Genomic DNA, 24795 nt, shown 5'->3' with positions numbered 1-24795 from the left:
TACTGGGGTTGCAGGGGACAGCCCAAGGTCAGACCGAGGCAGCAGGTCCAAACCCAACCTTGCCTGTGATGAGTGGCTTACGCTGCAGTCTGCCCCAGGGCGCGGGGGCTAGCTGGTAACTGGCAGGAGCCTACGACTGAGGCGAGGTAGAGATAGGGGGTAGGGGTTCCCCGGGGAGGGGAGACCCTGCAAGTGAGGGGTTACTGCCAGGGGGCAGCACCCTGGTGTACAAGGAGCACCGAGTCTGGGAGGGACACGGGGGCCCGGCATAAGCGGGACACCGGCCTGCAGAGGGCACTTCAAAGCTGGAAGTAGAGCTAATTCCCAGGACACCAGCAGGTGGAGCCCCCGGGGTGAGTCCCGCACGCTTACAGTGCTGAAAATGAGAGAAGCCACCGGATGCCTATCTATACATAAAGCTAACAGACAGTCCAGCTCCACAGGTGTTAGCAATGATGAGAAAGTATCCAAAGCGCAGACAGAGCTGAAGAGACCAGCTCAGAGCAATAGGGGCTTCAAAATTTGTTACTATAACTTGATTTTAATCTTCTTTTAAATTATAAAAACCTACCAAAGCCAGAATCCTCAGTAACTCCCCCTATTGACTATGCTCTGCAAATCCTAATCACAGCATTAGGCACTTGGGCCAGTGTTTGCAAATGCACGGTGCTTAAAGCTGGACACCAAAATGAAAATGGCTGAATTTTCAGAGGTGCTGGGGACTTCGAATGGCAGGTGCTCAGCACCTCTGAAAGTTAAGCCACTTATTGCTAGTGTTCTATCCACTAGGCAGTGTGACCTAGTAGAGTGTACACTGGACCAGGACTCTGGAGACCTGGGTTCTTCACCCTGCTTTGCCACTGGCTTGCTACTTTGGCAAGCCAAAGCCTTTCTCTGTGCCTCAGTTTCCCCATCTGTAAATTGGGGATAATAATAACGATACACGATTCCTCCTTTCTAAAGTGCTTTGAGATCTAGTGATGAAAAGTGCTAGGTAAGAGCTAGGTATCATTATTATTAAGGTACTTAAATATATATTTCAGAAGCCTAACTTTAGGCCCCATTTGAAAATATGGGCCATTGATATTATGGTGTTAAGCAACCTAGAAATACCACAAGCCAGTTCGCAAGTAATCTGGTAAATAAGTTTTGAGCCCATGGCTCAAGAAGTCCCTGGGGTTTCCCTTGACACCAGTCATACCCCCATTCCACGACGTGTGACTCGTAGTCCCAGTACTCGCGGGGTCTCTGAGTGTTCACATCCGCATAGACCCTTGCTCGACTCGGCACTGGGCCCGACATGCTTCCACAGACAGAGGGTCAGCACCTCAATCACCCTAAAAAATATAAATACAAACCAATTGGAATGAGAATCAAACTCACCAGCATAAGGAAAGAGGAGGATAAGCATGCATGAACAGGAAGGGGTCTATGGAAAAAGGACACCACACAGAACTGGCAGTGGCTTGTATTTCCAGGCCAGAGGCTAGACACGTACCCAGCTGCCAGTGGCACTGTGCTCTACTTCTGCTCCAGCACCGGGAAGAACCGGCCTCTCACCCCTCTGAAACATCACCCGCTCAGGTCAGCAGCACTGCAGCATGTGTGCAAGAGAACGAAGGAAGCCCACACTCCCACTGCTGGCCAGATTCTGGCCTCCTCCTGGTAACACGACCTCGGGTGTGCAGAACTGACAGCCCTTTTAGCCTCTGACAGCACACACGCTCCCTCCCCCCCGTCCCAAGCACACTCACTATCCACCCAGGGGGCCAATTAAGTGAACAGCACAAACCTCCCTCCACGGGTCTCCAGTTTCAAGAGCTCCACAGCAATTAAGAACAAGCGCCACCAAATCCTCACTGAACCAGTTAGCTGCCGTCTGGAAAGCTGCTTCCCCAAAGGAGAAAGCTTTTTCTAGGCTCTTCCTTTTTCTAGCTGTCAGTACCGAACCAGGATATAGACCACAAGCAGAGGCAACGCTCAGATCTGTCTCAAGACTGGAGGGTTTACGTCAGGGCAGCTCCCAAACCACCTAACCCAGAGCACTACTGGCAAAGGCCACATCTTCTGAGCCTAAAGTACAGCAGGTCACAGCTATCCACCCTGTCTGTCAGGAGGACAGCCTGCAGAGACGAACCCCACATAATGCTCCATTACAGCCACAGCAACCCAAATGACGTACTGGCTGACAAATTCTCATATCTCCTCACTCTGATTAGTTTGAGTGATCTTCCATCAAGGAGCCTACCTTCCTGTTCAGGCATCATATGGTAACTGGTCCCTTCTCTGGACAGGAAGAAAAGCAAGAATGGCCTCAGGGCAGGTAACCACACTCTTTCCTCAGGGTCAGGGCGAGCAGTTCCTTGACTCTCCCCAGGCCTGCTGAGCCAGGTCACATCTGGTTTAAATGCATCCTCCGTACACTGCACCTGTGTGCTGAACATCCAGCACGACCAGGAATAATTAAGGTGTCCACTGGCTCAAGACCCAGAAACAAGGGGCTTCAGTGAAACACAGTAACCATCATGACCCTGAAAGGGGCAGAACCATAGCTCTGGGCAATTAGTAGGGACGACAGGTAATATTCTTTCAGAACTCACAAATGGACTCAGAGAGTCACCAGAATCTAACAGAGTGGGGTACCCAAACTTTGCCATACTAGGGACTCCACTGGCAAGTTGCCAGGAGCTCACAGCCCCTACTGAAATTGCATAAAATGGAAACATCTATAAACAGGGATACAGTGACCAAGGAAACTACAGTTCCCAGCACCCAAAAGATGAAGACTGAACTCTACATGATGAGAACTGCAGTCTCTGATCCTGCCAAGCAAAGTGGATAAAAATCAATGATTTTTTTTTATCTGACTTTTTAATTTAAATTGGATTTTTTTGATAAAATGCTTTTTGAGGAAAAAACCTATCTAAAGATAGTTTTAATTAAGATACATTATAGTTCAAAGATATTTCATCATGGAATAAGGATTATAAATTCTAATTGTATAGTATGAGACAATATATTCATGTAATGTTTAAGAAAAGTTTTGTAAATGAGTTCCAATAGTTCATGGATTAGGGACCCAATCTTATGCAGTTCCAGGGGCTTCTATATAGATTATTTAGCGTAAATCTTTCTATCTACCCAATGGGACACAGTGCTCAGTCAAGAAGATACCATCAGAAATGCTTAGTTTTGCAGTTCTCAAACTGTGGATTTGTGTCTCCAGAGATAACATGCTTGTTAACAGCAAAAATGTTTGAAAATAAATAAATAAAATATAGAGGTAGGATGGATTTGATTTAAATCAAATTTATTTAAATCAGGATTTAAATCACTAGTTTAGGAAGACTATTTAATCATGGATTTCTACATAAAAGTGCATTCTTGTTGATTATACCCTTAATACATATCCTTCACAACTCAGAGATAGATGTAGGTTTCATTTTTAGAAGGTACACACTTTTAAAATGATTTATTTTGAAAACTTTTCAGATTAGTTTTACAGCTATATCAGAAAATGAATGATTGTTCGATTATTTCATTTACCGAAGGTAATTGAGGCAGACAGTTATGAAGTCATTGGGAGGTGAACTATCTCCAATTCAACAGGTTAATCATTAATATTTGGCAGATTTTCTTGCCGTGCAGTATTACGAGGAGAACATCACCAGACAGACATTTAAATTATTTTATTTAACTAAAACTACAATGTTATGTATTCTGGATTTTTTTCTTCACCAGCAAAAACATAATATTTTAACAAAACAAGCATATGAATTTTTGAATTTAGTTAAACATTCAAGTTTTTTAAAATCAGGTTTGTTTTTCTTAAAACTGTTTTTAACTAAAATAGTTCAATGAAATATTTTTAAAAAAAAATTAACTCGACTATGTCAGCCAGGTTAACATGAGAAACTTAAAATATTGGCTTCGGCAGCTGACTCAGTCGTCTTCACCTTCATTTTCCTGTTTGTTCATAATCTGGAAAAGAAAACCAAGCCTTCCTGCTTCTTCAGGTCCTAAACGACTTCTCAATTTGGAATGAGTTAGTCCAAAGGAAGAAACTGGCAGAAGAAGCTACCGCTGATAAAAGTGAGATGATCACTTCAACAGTCTCTGAATCCAAGTGCTTAAGTCACGTCCACCAGTTCTCTGCTGTGACTTTCTTTAAAACATCATCAGCAAACATATTTATTGAATGGTTCACCATTAGCTCTGAAGTTTATTATAGTGGCATTATGGAGGGATGATTGCTGGATGTCCATGTCATCGCCATCTCCTCTTCTTCTCTCTTCTAAATAATTTCTTATCATCTTGGATACATTTGCAGCATTGTCTGTGACCAAGCTGCGTAGTAGACATTTGAATTTTTTTTCACAGTTTGTTATAGCTTTTACTGCTACTTCTTGTAAGTATTCTGCTGTGTGAGCATTTCCTGATGGATCAATTGTTTCTGTAAGGAAGACATTCCCTTCTTCTGTTTTCACACAAGTACATACAACAGGATCATTGTGGACATTGCTCCACCCATCAAGACTCAGGTTAACAATTTCACCGTCTAGGTCTTTTGCACACTGCTCAGTTTCTTTCATACACTTTATCCAGCAATTTGCCTGCGACATCTGCTCTGTTGTGTAGACTGTATCCTGGTCTTAATGACTTAACCATGTTAATGAAGTATGGGTTCTCAATGATACGGAAAGGAGACTTTGTTACATAAACAAATTGGGCAATTTTTTCATTAATTACCTCTTTTTGTAATCTGCTGGTTCTTATCACTAACTTTACCTATGGTTGTTTCTGGACGATGGAGGTTTTTTTTCTCTTTGCTACAGGTGCTATACTGTAGCTGTGAGACATGCATGATGTTACTGAAACACTGTCGTTGGCAGAGAACTCTGAAACTATAGAAAATGATGGTGATCTTGAAGGTGGAGAGTCTTCAGAATCCTGTATGTTGAGGATGGATTCTCCTAAACAAAATAAGTCAATGCAGTTATTTAATTATTACCATACTGTTCATTTAGTGTTACTCATTGCATTCGGACAGGTTTCAGAGTAACAGCCGTGTTAGTCTGTATTCGCAAAAAGAAAAGGAGGACTTGTGGCACCTTAGAGACTAACCAATTTATTTGAGCAGAAGCTTTCGTGAGCTACAGCTCACTTCATCGGATGCATGACTTCATCGGATGCATGCATGCATCCGATGAAGTGAGCTGTAGCTCACGAAAGCTTATGCTCAAATAAATTGGTTAGTCTCTAAGGTGTCACAAGTACTCCTTTTCTCATTGCATTCGCTGACACTCAGCACTACTGTAAATGTGAAATTGTAAAAGGAAGATCTGCCTATTTCAGCTCTTCATTTTTTATCACAACTGCATCTAAGTGACAGTACCATAGAGTAACAACTGTATTTTTTGCTCAAATATGAGAATTCAAGAATAATCCAGAAGAAAGACAGGCAGTCCTAAAGAAAGAAGTATGAAATAAAAAAGTTTACCAACCTGAAGATCCTGCATGTTCCGACATGTTCCTTTCATCATCTTCAATGCAGCTGCCTCCTGAGAAGAAACATTTCTCCTGAAACTTCTCCTGATGTTTCATTCGGGCAACCAGGCCTTGCATTTCTTTGTTGCACTGTTTGCATTTTGCACGCATGCCTGTCTTATCCACAGGTAGAGGAACTTCATTCAAATATTCCCAAACTGGGTCTCTTTTACAGCCTGATGCCATTATAGGTTTTCCCTTCTAGTGAGAGAATGGTATGGTAGATATCAAATCAATGAAGGCTACTCTCAGAAAGACCTCGAGACTTCTGGAATATGCTGCTCAAAACAGTTTCAATTTTGTTTCTACTGCCTGTCCCTCCCTTCTCATATTTATCTCAGGACTTTTTCTCCTTCTCCAGATCTATTCCGCCCCCAACAATCTTCTATTCATTGTACTTTTTGAAACTTTGCACTTTTAGAGAGATGTAAGGGATTGACTCTGTGTACACAAATTTGCAGAGGGACAATAGGGTTGAGGCCTGTTATTTCTCACCTCTATATATTATTTATTTATTTAAAACATTTTTGCTGTTAACAAGCATGTTATCTCTGGAGACACAAATCCACAGTTTGAGAACTGCTAAACTAAGCATCTCTGATGGTATCTTCTCGACTAAGCATTGAATCCCATTGGGTAGATAGAAAGATTACCCTAAATAATCTATACAGAAGCCCCTGGAACTGCATAAGATTGGGTCCCTAATCCATGAACTACTGGAACTCATTTATAAAACTTTTCTTAAACATTACATGAATATATTGTCTCATACTACACAATTAGAATTTATAATCCCTATTCCATGATGAGATGTCTTTGAACTATAATGTATCTTAATTAAAACTATCTTTAGATAGGTTTTTTTCTCTCAAAAAGCATTTTATCAAAAAAATCTGATATAAATAAAAAAAATCTGATTTAAAATTTTTTTTAAACTGTTGATTTTTATCCACCCTGATAAAAAATATTCAGAACACCAACATTAGAAGACAAAATGCCATAGCCCACATATGTTTGTTATTTTAGTTTAAAAATCCACCACACATTTGAGCCTCGAAGTTGAAATTGGGAGCGAATTTCATTGTCGGGGAGCTTGGTTAGCAACCAGCTGCTGCCAGAATTTTTAAGTTAAACTTGGATAAACCAAAAGGCCTGTCAAACCTGATCTCAATGGAGGGGTTGGAAACCCAGGATATGTGACATTAGAAGTTCCCCTGGAGAGGGCCATGTCTGTTGGGGCCTTTAAAAGTAAGTAATAAAATAGCTAAAATTAATAAGAGGAGATTTCTTTTCAAGCTGTTAGTTTAAAAAAAAATTAATAACTGGGATGGGGTGTTGGGATTTCTTGTTTATTTCACTAGACTCGCGTGTGAAGCCTAAAGCACTTGACAACATGCTGCAGGAATTGAGCCTACTTGGCTAGAGGTTGGAGCATACAGAAACACAGGCATTGTTATATTGTATCAGACCAGGGAAACATCTTGTTCAGTATCCTGTCTCTCCCAGTGGCCGGTACCAGATGCTTCAGAGGAAGGTGGACAGTTATGGAATAACCTGCCCCTTGGGGTAGTTTTGTCCGAACCCCAGGTAGTAAGTGGTTGGCTTATTCCTTGAAGGAGGATTTATGTCCCTCCTCTATTTTTTTCCTCCCTGTCTGTTGTAACTGTAGTTGTTCTCCATAGTAACATCTAAGCTCGTGGTTTTCAGCTTTTCCCATATCTTGAGTCCATTACAATAGAAACCAATATTGGAACCCCCTTCCAGTCTAGCCAAGAGTGGTCACAACCCCAGGTTTAATCCTGCTAGGCTCTTGGCCTCAGAGATATTTTGTGACCGTGAGTTCTACAGGTTTATCATGTGTATTCCCTTTTATCAATTTGCTGCCTTTCAGTTTCATTGACTATGGGCCTGTTTTTGTATTATTTGAGAGAGTAAATAGGAGTACCCAATTTACCTTTTCTACACTATTTGTTATTTTATACACCTTTGTCATTTCCTCTCTAAAGTCAACAGTCTCAGTCTCCCCTGTCCATCCTGGCCTCCCACTGATTCTGCTATGTCCTTTCTGAGATGTGATGAACAGAACTGAACACAGTATCCTAGCGGAGGAGGCCTCACTGGTTTATTGAATGGCAGGATGATCTCAGTATTTCCCATCTGATTCTTTGTAGAGCCTAACATTTTGTATACTCTCCCCCCAGAAATATCTTTTTCGTGAGTAGTTACGGATGCGAACTAATAAGATTTTTCCATGTCTTATTTTGAATCTCCTTAATTGGCTCTTTGTAAAGATGAAAGGCAATATGATCTAGTGCAGGGGTGGGCAAACTTTTTGGCTCGAGGGCCACATCTGGGTATGGAAATTGTATGGCAGGCCATGAATGCTCACGAAATTGGGGGTTGGGGTGCAGGGGGGGTGAGGGCTCCGGCTGGTGGTGCAGGCTCTGGGGTGGGGCTGGGGATAAGGGGTTGTGGGTGCAGGAGGGTGCTTCAGGCTGGGACTGAGGGGTTCGGAGGGCAGGAGGGGGATCAGAGCTGGGCCAGGGGCATGGGAGGGGGTCAGGGGTGCAGGCTCTGGGGGGCGCTTATCTCAAGCAGTTCCCAGAAGCAGCGGCATGTCCCCCCTCACAGAGGCATGGCCAGGTGGCTCTGTGTGCTGCCCCGTCTACAGGCGCCACCCCCTGCAGCTCCCATTGGCCAATGGGAGCTGCGGGGGCGGTGCTTGGGGTGGGGGCAGGATGCAGAGCCCCATGGCTGCCCCTATGCGTAGGAGCTGGAGGAGGGACATGCTGCTGCTTCCGAGATCCGCGCGGACTCCCGACCCCGCTCCCCAGTGGGATCTCGAGGGCTGGATTAAAACGTCTGGAGGGCCAGATTTGGCCCCTGGGCCGTAGTTTGCCCACCCCTGGTCTAGTGGTCTGAGCATATCATGGAGACCAAGAAACTCTGATTCTAGTAATCCCAGCTCTGCTCCTGTCTCACTCTGTGATCCTGGACAAGTTACTTTACCTTTGTGTGCCTCGGTTTCCCAAATGGGGTAATACCTAATAACTACTTCATGTGCGGCTTGTGAGGTTTACTTAGTGTTTGCCCAGGGTACTGCAAATGGAAAAGCATTATGTAAATGCTGTGTGTTTGTGCTTTCTGTCACCTTTGGGTGGACAGACGCCTTTGAGATGTGCCATGGAATTTCTTGTAGTTGATTTGACGATTGGATTTCCTAGAGGAATAGAGCCCAGGATTTTGTGTGTTAAAGAATATATTTTTCTAAAACATAATCTGTGCTGGCTGTGAAGTTTCTGCTAGTTTCCTGTTGGGCTGGGAGATCAGGACAGTTGTTAGAAGCCTACCAACACAGCAGCTGAGTTCAAAATAAGGAAACATAAATGTCAAGGGCTGACAGATACATGTTCAATCAGAGGTGGGACAGGCCATCCTGCCTTGTCCTCCTTCAATGAGTATGTATATGGTTTCTGTAGCCTATGAGTGTTCTGCAGTGCTAAGCACTTGGACAATAGTGTCTCTTTGAGCCCTTCTCCAGCTGTGTATGTACAAGCTCCTAGTAGGAATGGCTCCATGGAACATACGTGGCCTAATATGACTTACAGCGTGACTCGTTATTGTCATTGTCTTCGTATTCAGTACAGAAGCTTGGCACCAGGGTGGACTTGGTTTAATCATGGATTTCTACATAAAAGTGCATTCTTATTGTTTGTTATAACCTTAATACATATTCTTCACAACTTGGAGATAGATGTACATTTCATTTTTAGAAGGTACACACATTTTTAAAGTGATTTATTTTGAAAACTTTTCAGATGAGTTTTACAGCTATATCAGAAAAAGATTGTTTGGTTATTTCATTTACCGAAGGTAATTGAGGCAGACAGTTATGAAGTCATTGGGAGGTGAACTATCTCCAATTCAACAGGTTAATCATTAATATTTGGCAGATTTTCTTGCCGTGCAGTATTACGAGGAGAACATCACCAGACAGACATTTAAATTATTTTATTTAACTAAAACTACAATGTTATGTATTCTGGATTTTTTTCTTCACCAGCAAAAACATAATATTTTAACAAAACAAGCATATGAATTTTTGAATTTAGTTAAACATTCAAGTTTTTTAAAATCAGATTTGTTTTTGTTAAAATTGTTTTTAACTAAAATAGTTCAATGAAATATTTTTTTAAAAAATTAACTCGACTATGTCAGCCAGGTCAACATGAGAAACTTAAAACATTGGCTTCGGCAGCTGACTCAGTCGTCTTCACCTTCATTTTCCTGTCTGTTCATAATCTGGAAAAGAAAACCAAGCTTTCCTGCTTCTTCAGGCCCAAACAACTTCTCGATTTGGAATGAATTAGTCCAAAGGAAGAAAATATTCTTTCTACACCGGCAGAAGAAGCTACTGCTGGTAAAAGTGAGATGATCACTTCAACAGTCTCTGAATCCAAGTGCTTAAATGACGTCCACCAGTTCCCTGCTGTGACTTTCTTTAAAACATCATCAGCAAACATATATTTCTTGAATGGTTCACCCTTAGCTTTGAAGTTTATTATAATTGGCATTATGGAGGGATGATTGCTGGATGTCCATGTCATCGCCAACTCCTCTTCTTTAGCAGTTAAGATTTGACCCTGGTACCCAGTATTGAGACTATTTGCAAGAAAATGAGCTGGAGATGGTGCTTGTCCCATCTGTTTTTTTAATGCTTGTAATTTAACTCTGTCATTGCATATTTCTCTATTTTAAGATCTTGCTCGGTTCCTTCCAGATTTCAACAGCGTCAGCCATAAAACAGCGATTTCCCTGCATTTTGTTCAAGGCCCCGGAAACAGGCTTCAGGGTGCTCAGCACGTGTTCAACGTTTCTCTTAAGCCCAATGTTGAGAACTTTGGCTGTGTATAATGATGCAGCCTCTGGCGGGACACTATTGAGAGTATCAATTCAGGACAGATTGCTTAGAGCAGGGCAGTCACAGCCCAAGGCTGGGGTTTCTTCACTATTCAGACACACGAAACCAGCCAAACAGAGAGAACTTCGGTCTCACCCCACATACAAGTCATACAAGCAGTTGCCTGAGACACTCCAGTTTTCCAGTACCAGTGTCACTCCCTGTAGGGACGAATGGTTATGAAAACCAATACCTCAGTAAAAGAAAAAAGGTTCTCCCGATCCCCAAGGACCAAGGCCCAGACCCAAATCAATATACGAGTCAGATCTTACCCACAAATCACGCTGTTCCCAATCCTTTAGAATCTAAAATCTAAAGGTTTATTCATAAAAAGAAAGAAATATAGATGAGAACTAAAATTGGTGAAATGGAATCAATGACAGACAGTAATGGCAAAGTTCTTGGTTCAGGCTTGTAACCGTGATGGAATAAACTGCAGGTTCAAATCAAGACTCTGGAGTACATCCACCGCTGAGATGGGTCATTCAGTCCTTTGTTCAGAGCTTCAGTGTAGCAAAGTCCTCCAGAGGTAAGAAGCGGGATTGAAGACAAAATGGAGGGGTTTCCTGGGCCTTTTATATCCTCTGCCATGTGGAAGAAAACCCCTTTGTTCTGCCTTTGGAAAATCACAGCAGCAAGGTGGAGTTTGGAGTCACATGGGCAAGTCACATGTCCATGCAAGACTCAGTTCTTTACAGGTAGAGCAACCATTGCTCACATGCTACCTTGAACGTTCCCAGGAAGACTCCTCATATGTGGATTGGAATCTCCCAAAGTCCATTGCCAGTTAAGTGTTTCTTGACTGGGCACTTAATCTGAAGACTCCCCTCAATAAACTGGCCAAATGCTTCACTGGTGCTACTTAGAATCAAACACATTGAGATACAAGTACATAGCCAATATTCATAACTTCAAATACAAAAATGATACACACATATATAAGAACATAAAATGGCCAAACTGGGTCAGACCAAAGGTCCATGGAGCCCAGTATCCTGTCTACCGACAGTGGCCTATGCCAGGTGCCCCAGAGGGAGTGAACCTAACAGGTAATGATCAAGTGATCTCTTTCCTGCCATCTATCTCCACCCTCTGACAAACACAGACTAGGGACACCATTCCTTGCCCATCCTGGCTAATAGCCATTAATGGACTTAACCTCCATGAATTTATGCAGTTCTTTTTTAAACCCTATTATAGTCCTAACCTTCAAAACCTCCTCAGGCAAGGAGTTCCACAGGTTGACTGTGCACTGAGTGAAGAAGAACTTCCTTGTATTTGTTTTAAAGCTGCTGCCCACTAATTTCATTTGGTGGCCCCTAGTTCTTCTATTATGGGAGCAAGTAAATAACTTTTCCCTATTCACTTTCTCCACACCACTCATGATTTTATAGACCTCTATCATATCCCCCCTTCGCCTCCTCTGTTCCAAGCTGAAAAGTCCTAGCCTCTTTAATCTCTCCTCATATGAGACCCGTTCCAAAGCCCTCATCATTTTAGATGCCCTTCTCTGAACCTTTTCTAATGCCAGTATATCTTGTTTGAGATGAGGGGACCACATCTGTACGCAGTATTCAAGATGTGGGCATACCATGGATTTATATAAGGGCAATAATATATTCTTCATCTTATTCTCTATCCCTTTTTTAATGATTCCTAACATCCCGTTTGCTTTTTTGACTGTGACTGCACACTGCGTGGATGTCTTCAGAGAACTATCCACGATGACTCCAAGATCTTTCTCCTGATTAGTTGTAGCTAAATTAGCCCTCATCATATTGTATGTATGGTTGGGGTTATTTTTTCCACTGTGCATTACTTTACATTTATCCACTTTAAATTTCATTTGCCATTTTGTTGCCTAATCACTTAGTTTTGTGAGATCTTTTTGAAGTTCTTCACAGTCTGCTTTGGTCTTCACTTTCTTGAGCAGTTTAGTATCATCTGCAAACTTTGCCACCTCACTGTTTATCCCTTTCTCCAGATCACTTATGAATAAACTGAATAGGATTGGTCCTCGGACTGACCCTTGGGGAACACCACTAGTTACCCCTCTCCATTCTGAAATGTTACCATTTATCCCTACCCTTTGTTCCCTGTCTTTTAACCAGTTCTCAGTCTATGAAAGGATCTTCTCTCTTATCCCATGACAACTTAATTTACATAAGAGCCTTTGGTGAGGGACCTTCTCAAAGACAAACACCTACAAGATCTCTGTCAAGCTTTCTTACAACTACAATACCCACCTGCGGAAGTAAAGAAACAGATTGATAGAGCCAGAAGAGTTCCCAGAAGTTACCTACTACAGGACAGGCCTAACAAAGAAAATAACAGAACGCCACTAGCCGTCACCTTCAGCCCCCAACTAAAACCCCTCCAACGCATTATTAAGGATCTACAACCTATCCTAAAGGATGACCCAACACTCTCACAAATCTTGGGAGACAGGCCAGTCCTTGCCTACAGACATCCCCGCAACCTGAAGCAAATACTCACCAACAACCACATACCACACAACAGAACCACTAACCCAGGAACTTATCCTTGCAACAAAGCCCGTTGCCAATTGTGCCCACATATCTATTCAGGGGACACCATCACAGGGCCTAATAACATCAGCCACACTATCAGAGGCTCGTTCACCTGCACATCCACCAATGTGATTTATGTCATCATGTGCCAGCAATGCCCCTCTGCCATGTACATTGGTCAAACTGGACAGTCTCTACGTAAAAGAATAAATGGACACAAATCAGATGTCAAGAATTATAACATTCATAAACCAGTCGGAGAACACTTCAATCTCTCTGGTCACGCAATCACAGACATGAAGGTTGCTATCTTAAAACAAAAGAACTTCAAATCCAGACTCCAGCGAGAAACTGCTGAATTGGAATTCATTTGCAAATTGGATACTATTAATTTAGGCTTAAATAGAGACTGGGAGTGGCTAAGTCATTATGCAAGGTAGCCTATTTCCTCTTGTTCTTTCCTACCACCCCCCCCCCCCCAGATGTTCTGGTTTAACTTGGAGAGTGGTCAGTTTGGATGAGCTATTACCAGCAGGAGAGTGAGTTTGTGTGTGTATGGGGGTGGGTTTTTGGAGGGGGGTGAGGGAGTGAGAGAACCTGGATTTGTGCAGGAAATGGCCTAACTTCATTATCATGCACATTGTGTAAAGAGTTGTCACTTTGGATGGGCTATCACCAGCAGGAGAGTGAATTTGTGTGGGGGGGTGGAGGGTGAGAAAACCTGGATTTGTGCTGGAAATGGCCTAACCTGAAGATTACTTTAGATAAGCTATTACCAGCAGGACAGTGGGGTGGGAGGAGGTATTGTTTCATATTCTCTGTGTATATATAAAGTCTGCTGCAGTTTCCACGGTATGCATCTGATGAAGTGAGCTGTAGCTCACGAAAGCTCATGCTCAAATAAATTGGTTAGTCTCTAAGGTGCCACAAGTACTCCTTTTCTTTTTGCGAATACAGACTAACACGGCTGTTACTCTGAAATATGTCCACTGGATCCCTCTTGTCCACATGTTTGTTGACCCCATCAAAGAACGCTAATAGATTAGTAAGACATGATTTCCCTTTGCAGAAACCATGCTGACTTTTGCGCAACAATTTATGTTCTTCTATGTGTCTGACAATTTTATTCTTTACTGTTGTTTCAACTAATTTGCCTGGTACCGACGTTAGACTTACCAGTCTGTCATTGCTGGGATCACCTCTAGAGCCCTTCTTAAATATTGGCATTACATTAACTATCTTCCAGTCATTGGGTACAGTAGCTGATTTAAAGGACAGGTTACAAACCACAGTTAATAGTTTCACAATTTCACATCTGAGTTCTTTCAGAACTCGTGGGTGAATGCCATCTGGTCCCGGTGACTTGTTACTGTTAAGTTTCTCAATTAATTCCAAAACATCGTCTAGTGACACTTCAATCTGTGATAATTCCTCAGATTTGTCACCTACAAAAGACGGCTCAGGTTTGGGAATCTCCCTAACATCCTCAGCCATGAAGAATCATAGAATCAAGACTGAAGCAAAGAATTCATTTAGTTTTCTGCGATGACTTTATCGTCTTTAAGTGCTCCTTTTGTATCTCGATCTTCTAGGGGCCCCACTGGTTGTTTAGCAGGCTTCTGATGTACTTAAAAAACATTTTGTTGTTACCTTTTGAGTTTTTGGCTAGCTGTTCTTCAAACTCCTTTTTGGCTTTTCTTATTACATTTTTACATTTAATTTGGCAATGTTTATGCTCCTTTCTATTTACCTCACTAGGATTTGACTTCCACTGTTTAAAAGATGCCTTTTTATCTCTCACTGCTTCTTTTACATGGTTGTTAAGCCACGGTGGCTCTTTTTTAGTTCTTTTACTCTGTTTTTTAATTTGGGGTATTCATTTAAGTTGAGCCTCTATTATGGTGTCTTTGAAAAGTGTCCATGCAGCTTGCAGGGATTTCACTCTAGTCACTGTACCTTTTAATTTCTGTTTAACTAACCTCCGCATTTTTGCATAGCTCCCCTTTCTGAAATTAAATGCCACAGTGTCGGGCTGTTGAGGTGTTCTTCCCACCATAGGAATGTTAAATGTTATTATATTATGGACACTATTTCCAAGCAGTCCTGTTATAGTTACCTCTTGGACCAGATCCTGCGCTCCACTTGGGACTATATCGAGAGTTGCCTCTCCCCTTGTGGGTTCCTGTACCAGCTGCTCCAAGAAGCAGTCATTTAAAGTATCGAGACATTTTTGTCTCTGCATTTCATCCTGAGGTCACATGTACCCAGTCCATATGGGGATAATTGAAATTCCCCACTATTATTGAGTTCTTTATTTTGATAGCCTCTCTCATCTCCCTTAGCGTTTCATTGTCACTATCACTGTCCTGGTCAGGTGGTCGACAATAGATCCCTACTGTTATATTCTTAGTAGAGCATGGAATAACTATCCGTAGAGATTCTATGGAACATGTGGATTCATTTAAGATTTTTATTTCTGGTGGGACCCAACTGCGAGTGCCAGTTCAGGTCAAATTGCTTCAAGCAGGGCAGTTACAGCCCAAGGCTGGGGTTTCTGTGCACACCAAGGCAAACCAAACCAGCCAGACAGAGGACTTTGGTTTTACCCTATTGGCTAACCACAAGTCACACAAGCAATTCCCTTAGACACTCCAGTTTCCCAGTATCACCACCAGTGCCACTCATTATGGGGACAAATGGTTGTGAAAACCAATACCTCAGTAAAAGAAAGCCCCGGACCCAGGTCAATATACAAATCAGATCTTACCCACAAGTCATGCTGTTACCAATCCTTTAGAATCTAAAATCTAAAGGTTTATTCATAAAAGGAACAAGATATAGATGAGAGCTAGAATGGGTTAAATGGAATCAATGACATCCAGTAATGGCCAAGTTCTTGGTTCAGGCTTGCAGCAGTGATAGAATAAACTGCAGGTTCAAATCAAGTCTCTGGAGAACATCCCCAGCTGGGGTGGGTCCTTCAGTCCTTGGTTCAAAGCTTCAGTGTAGCAAAGTCCTCCAGAGATAAGAAGCAGGATTGAAGACCAGATGGAGGAGCTGCAGCAGCTTTTTATATTCTCTTGCCATGTGGTCTGTCTTTCTTTGTCCCAAAGACAAGCTGTCCATCCCATGGCCTGGAAAAACCTCAGAGTTCTGACCATAGGCAGGTCCCTGCATACCTTCCTGAGTCCCAAGGGGTGTCTGCCTTCTCTCAATGGGTCAGTTGTATTGCTGATGGTCCTTAATGGGCCATCCAGCAGGCTAGGCAGAGCTGACCCCAACTTGTCTGGGGAGTCACCCAGAAGCATAGCATAAGTTTGAAATACAGACAGTATAGAGCCAATATTCATAACTTCAACTATAAAAATGATACACATAGACAGATAGCATAATCATAATCAGCAAACCATAACCTTATCTTAGACACCTCATTTGACCCCCTTTATATAAGATTTGGTGCCACTACAGGACCTTCAAGTCAATAATGTCACAAAAGGCTACTGTTGTAGAAATTGTAAAATACTTCCATAACAACCACTTTGCAGCAGCTGCTCTGAAAAGAGTGGGAGGAACCAAGCTCACTCTCCCACAAGACGTGAGATGGAACTCAGTTGTGGACTGTTCTGAGCACTGTAACAAGAACTGGCCTAATCAGATGACAGTTTGTGAAAAAAATCATGAAAAAATAGATGGCCCTGTCATAGCCAAAGTTCTCAACATTGGGCTTAAGAGAAACATTGAATACATGCTGAGCACCCTGAAGCCTGTTTCCGGGGCCTTGAACAAAATGCAGGGAAATCGCTGTTTTATGGCTGACGCTGATGAAATCTGGAAGGAACCGAGCAAGATCTTAAAATAGAGAAATATGCAATGACAGAGTTAAATTACAAGCATTAAAAAAACAAATGGGACAAGCACCATCTCCAGGTCATTTTCTTCCAAATATTCTCAATACTCGGTACCAGAGTCAAATCTTAACTGCTGAAGAAAAGGCGTTGGCGACGACATGGACATCCAGCAATCACCCCTCCATAATGCCACTATAATAAACTTCAGAGCTAATGGTGAACCATTCAATAAATATATGTTTGCTGATGATGTTTTAAAGAAAGTCACAGCAGTGAACTGGTGGACCTCACTTAAGCACTTGGATTCAGAGACTGTTGAAGTGATCATCTCACTTTTACCAGCAGTAGCTTCTTCTGCCAGTGTAAAAAGAATATTTTTCTTCCTTTGGACTAATTCATTCCAAATTGAAAAGTCATTTGGGACCTGAAGAAGCAGGAAAGCTTGGTTTTCTTTTCCAGATTATGAACAGACAGGAAAATGAAGGTGACTGAGTTAGCTGCCGAAGCCAATATTTTAAGTTTCTTATGTTGACCTGGCTGACATAGTCGGTTTAATTTTTGCGTTTTTTTTAAATATTTCATTTAACTATTTTACTTAAAAACAATTTTAACAAAAACGTGAATGTTTAACTAAATTCAAAAATTCATATGCTTGTTTTGTTAAAATATTATATCTTTGCTGTTGAAGAAAAAAAATCCAGAATACATAACACTGTTGTTTTAGTTAAATAAAACAATTTAAATGTCTGTCTGGTGATGTTCTTCTCCTAATACAGCATGGTAAGAAAATCCTCCAAATATTAATGATTAACCTGTTGAATTGGAGATAGTTCACCTTCCAGTGACTTCATAAATATCTGCCTCAGTTACCTTTGGTAAATGAAATAACCAAACAATCATTCATTTTCTGATATAGCTGTAAAACTAATCTGAAAAGTTTTCAAAATAAATCATTTTAAAAAAGTATAGTGTGTACCTTCTAAAAGTGAAACCGACATCTATCTCTGAGTTGTTAAGAATATGGTTATAACAACCAACAAGAAGGCACTTTTACGTAGAAATCCATGATTAAATTGAGTCTTCCTGACTAGTGACTCAAATCATGATTTAAATCAAATCCACCCTGTTTTTTTCTAGTATCCTCCAATACTCCTTCCTCACTGCAGAAATGTCCAGAGTTTTATCTGAAAAGTGCCAATGTGGAGGGATCCCAGACCCTCTGCTGGCCACCAATTCAACCACCATCTGCTGGAGTCTGGCCAAAATACCAGCCTCTTCAACCACCCTGGACCTTCCTCTCTGAAAGGGGCCCGCACCCGCAGCGCACTGACAGCAGAAACCCCTTTTCCTCTCATCTGGATGGCCCAATCAGCAACAGTCCCTGGAAACATGACACTCTGCTTCCCTTCCCATAAGATCTGCACCAGTGTCACAAGCAGGAATTTATGATGCATATTTGTTTCCAAGGTAAGCAATATCAGACCCAGAAGGCTCAACCTTGATGGAGGAAAATCCCTTACTCTAGGGGCAGCCAAAATCTGGCCAAGGGCAGCCCTCCTGTTTAACCAAGATGTGGCCTGTGGAGAGTAGAGGTCCTACAAGCAATCCTCCATCTGGATTCTAATGTCCTGGCCTTGTTCTATACTCTCCAGGAGCTACACTTCCATATGAAAGATAAAGGCAGCTGCAATCTGCTCCATTTTATAGAAATTCAGTGCAGCCCTTGACTCCTCTAGTAGTTAACAAATGCACCTCAGCCGCCCAAAGTTTGGACACCACCCCTCTGTCTTATTCACATGCATTCAACAGCATCCAGCCTGAGCTGCCCTCTGCAATAAATCACCTCCCTCTGGACTGCTACCCAGAGATCAGGAGGGAGAGAACTCTCACTGCCTCCTTCAATTCCAACTCCACTTGTGCAGACAGACATTAGCACAAGCACTTGCTTTTCATGCACGAGGGAGTGTTTCAGCACTAAACCACGTCTGGCTGAACAAGGCCTCAGGACTACACTGGTAGGCAGAACCGCTCCCCCCCCACATCCCCACCGTCCTACCCCCACAATACCCACCCGCCTCCAACTGGCTACTCCAAACCCTGGGGAGGAAGCACTTCAATGCCCAATCTGACCCACTGCCATTCTGTGCAGAGATCAACATACCACTGGCCTCAGCATCTGACAAGCGAGAGGCACAGCACAAAACTGGGCAGGTCGGAGTATTTCCATACACGTTCAGTCCTGCACTCCTACAGCATTATACTGCCCCAGCCTCCACACTTAACACACGAGTGTGTCCAGAGGGTGCGGAGGGTGGGAGCAAAAAGCTGCAGTGATGTCTCTAGTCCCCTCACTTTCCATGTGCAAAGTGGCCACACCAGCCTCCTTCAAGCCGGCCCCTGAGCGAATCCTTGCTGATCTCCACCACAGGACTGGATCTGCACCTGAACCCCGGTTCTCTAGATCTTTTGTGCAGTTATCCTGCAAACTCTTCAGGGCCAGGACCACACCTCCTGAGTTTTGTAAAGCGCAACGTGCCTTTAATGGCACTATGTAAATATGCAACAACCACAACTCTTGTGTGCAGATAAATAGGGTGATAACGCACAAACCATCCTCAGAGACACAGAAGGAGAGCGGGAGAGATTCCTGTCCCAATCCTCAGCACCAGACAGCGAACCACAGTGATTCTAGCAGTGTGGTATCATAGAATCATCATAGAATATCAGGGTTGGAAGGGACCTCAGGAGGTCATCCAGTCCAACCCCCTGCTCAAAGCAGGACCGATCCCCAATTAAATCATCCCAGCCAGGGCTTTGTCAAGCCTGACCTTAAAAATATCTAAGGAAGGAGATTCCACCACCTCCCTAGGGAACCCATTCCAGTGTTTCACCACCCTCCTAGTGAAAAAGCTTTTCCTAATATCCAACCTAAACCTCCCCCACTGCAACTTGAGACCATTACTCCTTGTTCTGTCATCTGCTACCACTGAGAACAGTCTAGATCCCTCCTCTTTGGAACCCCATTTCAGGTAGTTGAAAGCAGCTATCAAATCCCCCCTCATTCTTCTCTTCCGCAGACTAAACAATCCCAGTTCCCTCAGCCTCTCCTCACAAGTCATGTGTTCCAGACCCCTAATCATTTTTGTTGCCCTTTGCTGGACTCTCTCCAATTTATCCACATCCTTCTTGTAGTGTGGGGCCCAAAACTGGACACAGTACTCCAGATGAGGCCTTACCAGTGTCGAATAGAGGGGAATGATCATGTCCCTCGATCTGCTGGCAATGCCCCTACATATACATCCCAAAATACCATTGACCTTCTTGGCAACAAGGGCACACTGTTGACTCCTATCCAGCTTCTTGTCCACTGTAACCCCTAGGTCCTTTTCTGCAGAACTGCTGCCAAGCCATTCGGTCCCTAGTCTGCAGTGGTGCATTGGATTCTTCCATCCTAAGTGCAGGACCCTGCACTTGTCCTTGTTGAACCTCATCCGATTTCTTTTGGCCCAGTCCTCTAATTTGTCTAGGTCCCTCTGTATCCTATCCCTACCCTCCAGCGAATCTACCTCTCCTCCCAGTTTAGTGTCATCTGCAAACTTGCTGAGGGTGCAATCCACACCATCCTCCAGATCATTTATGAAGATATTGAACAAATCCGGCCCGAGCACCGACCCTTGGGGCACTCCACTTGATACCGGCTGCCAACTAGACATGGAGCCATTGATCACTACCCGTTGAGCCCGACAATCTAGCCAGCTTTCTACCCACCTTACAGTCCATTCATCCAGCCCATACCTCTTTAACTTGCTGGCAAGAATACTGTGGGAGACAGTGTCAAAAGCTTTGCTAAAGTCAAGGAACAACACATCCACTGCTTTCCTTCATCCAAAGAGCCAGTTATCTCGTCATAGAAGGCAATTAGATTAGTCAGGCATGACTTGCCCTTGGTGAATCCATGCTGACTGTTCCTGATCACTTTCCTCTCCTCTAAGTGCTTCAGAATTGGTCGAGTGGGTGCAGTCAGAAACCAAGATGACTGCAATGGGCCTCAGTGCCCTACCCTGAGCCATCACCCAAGGAGGCAGGAAGCTGCTTATTAACTGCTCCACGTGTGGCTTCAAAGCCTGGACTCTGAACAGAAAGAACGCAGTTTGCTTAGTTCAAAGAAGCGTAGCTAAGAAGCAGGAATGAAAAGCCTGCGCTCAGCACTCGCTTATCTCTGCTTTCCCATTCAGCAAGCACAGCACCAGGCTGGAGCAGCAGAGCTCTGCCAGCCAGACCCACCCAAGCCCTGGTTAGGCTCCATCCAGAAGCAGGGGGTGGGGAAGGATTTCCTAAGAGATGAGGGAGGAGCATTTTCCAACAAATGCCTGTAGCCTGAGGGCACTCTTCCCAGAGCCCAGCTCTCTGCAACCACCTCCGAATTAACTGCATGGTGGGACCCAGGAGGGCTTCCCCCCCAACTTCTGTGTAGCAAAAAGACCTACAGGGGCAAACTCAATTCAGCTGCCCTTCTCTGAGGAATGAGACTGCAGCACCAGAATGCTGCCCCGCCCAGGGAGCCCTATTGCAACTGAGAATTGCACTAAATTTGAGAGATCTCAAACAAGTGACACCTGCCCTCACCTTTGATGTAGTCCATGAACATCATTGCTCCCAGCCTGCAATGTAGCCCAGCTACCCAGATCGAGACACTGAACGCTGGGACCTGCAGGCATGAGGAGGGCAGTGGTCTGCCCTATTTCCCTCATGTTCGGTGTGTCTGCTGGGTGGGCTTGTTACTGCAACCAAGAGTCAAACTCTGGGGGGTCCAGAGGCAGTGGCTCTCTCCAGTGACCCCAAAAGCAAGCCTGCACTCAGCCGGAAGTGACTCAGCACAGTTCCGAATCACTGCAGCCTTGTAGGCATCCATTCTTTAAAGGGTCATCTACACAGCTGTGTCAGCCCTGGAGCCCCAAACCCTGTTGGGAATTATTTCCTTTCTGGCACAGGATTGGCCTAAGTATCTCCCCAGGCAGGAAGAAGAAGGTGTCCCCAGCCCCCTCTAAGAAATTCTGTTACAATTCCTCCCCACACTGTGGGACCCAGGACTGACACTGGGGAAGCACGTGTGCTTCTCATTCCCATGTCTCAATCTTAGATAAACCCCTGAGGTAAGAGATGGATGAGATCTGTCTATCTTAGGGTTCTTCACTGTCACCCGTCATGGAAGGATTCCAGCACTTCCATGTGAAACCAACAGCAATAGTGAAGTCCCCAGTAGACTCCATGGAGTATCTGGCACTTCTCTCTCACTGAGGTCAGAGCTCTGCTTGGGGTAATACTTTTGTTTTGCCTGGTTGATTTGTTTGTAACAAGTTTTGTTTGGGTAGGTGGGACTGTCGATGTTCTGAGTCATTCTGATGGTGGAACGGCTTTTGCAAAGAGAAGGCTTTGCAGTGTTTCACAGAGACAGTCTGACTCTGGCTCCCCTAATCTGCTCTGGAAGTTCATTGCATAGCCAGTGTCCCTTGACTGAACACTTTGTCCCCGGCACTCGCGTGCTTCACCCTAGGCTTTGTGACCAGCATGGTCCTAGAGGAGCAGCTGTCGCAGTGGTTCATAGATGAAAATTCTGTCTTTAATGTAGCTGAGGCTTGATCCATTAATTCCTTTGAAGATTAGGAAACTGAGATCAGAAGATGACTGGGAGCCAGAGGAAGGATTTGAGCACGAGCCTGATGTGCTCATGGCATCTCAGACAATGGAAGAGGCAGGCAGCCTCATTCTGTACCAGCCAGAGCTCATGCACTATCTTTACATTCAGCTTCAGATGCAGTGAATCACAGTGATCCAGCCTGGAAGTGATAAATGTACAAATCACCGCGGGCAGGCCCTGGCCTGGAGGAAGGGACAAAGTTTCCTAGCAAGATGGAGGAGAAGGAAGACATTTTACACACACAACCTGGTTATCCAAACATAGTGAGGAGCCAAACAGGATCCCAGGGCTTCCCGCCACCTTGAGGAATGGGGGCAGCCCATCTTCGATTATTTCTGAATTGTATTGCAGTAGTGCCTAGGAGCCTTAGTCAGGGACCAGAACCCTACTATGCCAGGTACATAATGTACAGCCAGAACAAAAAGATGGCCCTGCCCCAGAGATCTTACCGTATAAGACAGGGTAAGGTCACCAGCCCGAAAGCACTTCAACTTTACATCCACATTTAACCAAGCAACAATCTGCACAGGTTCATGAGGTGCGTTTTGCCTGAAATATGGAATCTGCATCCCAGAGCCATGGCCCTAGGAGTGATCCTGCCTCCCCTATAGATGCTGACTCCTCTGGCTTCCTGACTCTCCCATGTCCATGGCGCGGGTGAAAATGAGGAGGAGATGGTGCCTGTGTAGCAAGAGCTACATATGCAACCATTTGAGATGATACCAAAAGGGAGGCTCACATGTAAATCAACAGCACACATTTGTTCTTCAAAACTCTGACGGGAGGTGCAAGTACTAAAATTCCACACGAGAGCTTAAGGAGCAAGATAAGATTCAACCCACGTGAAAGGAAAGGTAGTTCTTTTAAGTCTGATTCACGGCAAAATAGGACGTCAGATTGACAACTTTCAGAGTAACAACTGTGATGCACTCACTGAAATGACCCAACCGCAGCCAAGTGAGGAGACATGGTTAAGGCTGAGGTGTGAATATTAACTCTCAGCTCCTGACTTTTGTGCAATTAAAATCTCATAATGTGGCAGTAACGGAGTTTTTTTGGCTGTACAATCCCCATTTGTAACTGAATTATTTAGGGTAGCATGGAGGCAAAATGGATGGGAATGAAGGGAAATATAAGCAAAATATCAGGACAACTCTCCTGACAACTCATGAGAATAACATGAGGGGGAAAGGAGTCCAGGAGAGCTGGCTGTATTTTAAAGAATCCTTACTGAGGTTACAGGGACAAACCATCCCGATGTGTAGAAAGAATAGTAAATATGGCAGGCGACCAGCTTGGCTTAACAGTGAAATCCTTGCTGATCTGAAACACAAAAGAGCAGCTTACAAGAAGTGGAAGTTGGACAAATGACCAGGGAAGAGTATAAAAATATTGCTTGGGCATGCAGGAGTGAAATCAGGAAGGCCAAATCACATCTGAAGTTGCAGCTAGCAAGAGATGTTGAGAGTAACAAGAAGGGTTTCTTCAGGTATGTTAGCAACAAGAAGAAAGTTAAGGAAAGTGTGGGCCCCTTACTGAATGAGGGAGGCAACCTAGTGACAGAGGATGTGGAAAAAGCTAATGTACTCAATGCTTTTTTTGCCTCTGTCTTCACGAACAAGGTCAGCTCCCAGACTGCTGCACTGGGCAGCACAGCATGGGGAAGAGGTGACCAGCCCTCTGTGAAGAAAGAAGTGGTTCGGGACTATTTAGAAAAACTGGACAAGCACAAGTCCATGTGGTCGGATGTGCTGCATCCGAGAGTGCTAAAGCAGTTGGCGGATGTGATTGCAGAGCCATTGGCCATTATCTTTGAAAACTCATGGCGATCGGGGGAGGTCCCGGACGACTGGAAAAAGGAAAATGTAGTGCCCATCTTTAAAAAAGGGAAGAAGGAGGATCCGGGGAACTACAGAGCAGTCAGCCTCACCTCAGTCCCTGGAAAAATCATGGAGCATGTCCTCAAGGAATCAACTCTGAAGCACTTAGAGGTGAGGAAAGTGATCAGGAACAGACAGCACGGATTCACCAAGGGAAAGTCATGCCTGACTAATCTAATTGCCTTCTGTGACAAGATAACTGGCTCTGTGGATGAGGGGAAAGCAGTTATCTTGCTCCTTGACCTTAGCAAAGCCTTTGACACGGTCTCCCACAGTATTCTTGCCAGCAAGTTAAAGAGGTATGGGCTGGATGAATGGACTATAAGGTGGA

At 43.8% G+C, this 24795-nt stretch overlaps 1 protein-coding gene across 2 annotated transcripts in view; it reads right to left on the bottom strand.

The window, feature by feature from the left end:
* LOC144260832 (casein kinase II subunit alpha-like) overlaps positions 1-24795 on the bottom strand; it is a 61294-nt gene that overhangs the window by 23790 nt on the left and 12709 nt on the right. For both annotated transcript variants that reach the window (XM_077809638.1, XM_077809637.1), the window contains exon 3: positions 1202-1337. In XM_077809638.1, coding sequence (XP_077665764.1) covers positions 1202-1302 — 101 coding nt within the window. In that variant the 5' untranslated portion in view covers positions 1303-1337. The remainder of the gene's footprint in view (positions 1-1201; positions 1338-24795) is intronic.

The sequence above is a fragment of the Eretmochelys imbricata genome, chromosome 2 (genome assembly GCF_965152235.1).
Source record: "Eretmochelys imbricata isolate rEreImb1 chromosome 2, rEreImb1.hap1, whole genome shotgun sequence".
In the NCBI taxonomy this organism is placed as follows: Eukaryota; Metazoa; Chordata; order Testudines; family Cheloniidae; genus Eretmochelys; species Eretmochelys imbricata.
The sequence above is the reverse complement of the archived record's forward strand: the minus strand, read 5'-3'. Positions and strand labels throughout refer to the sequence as shown.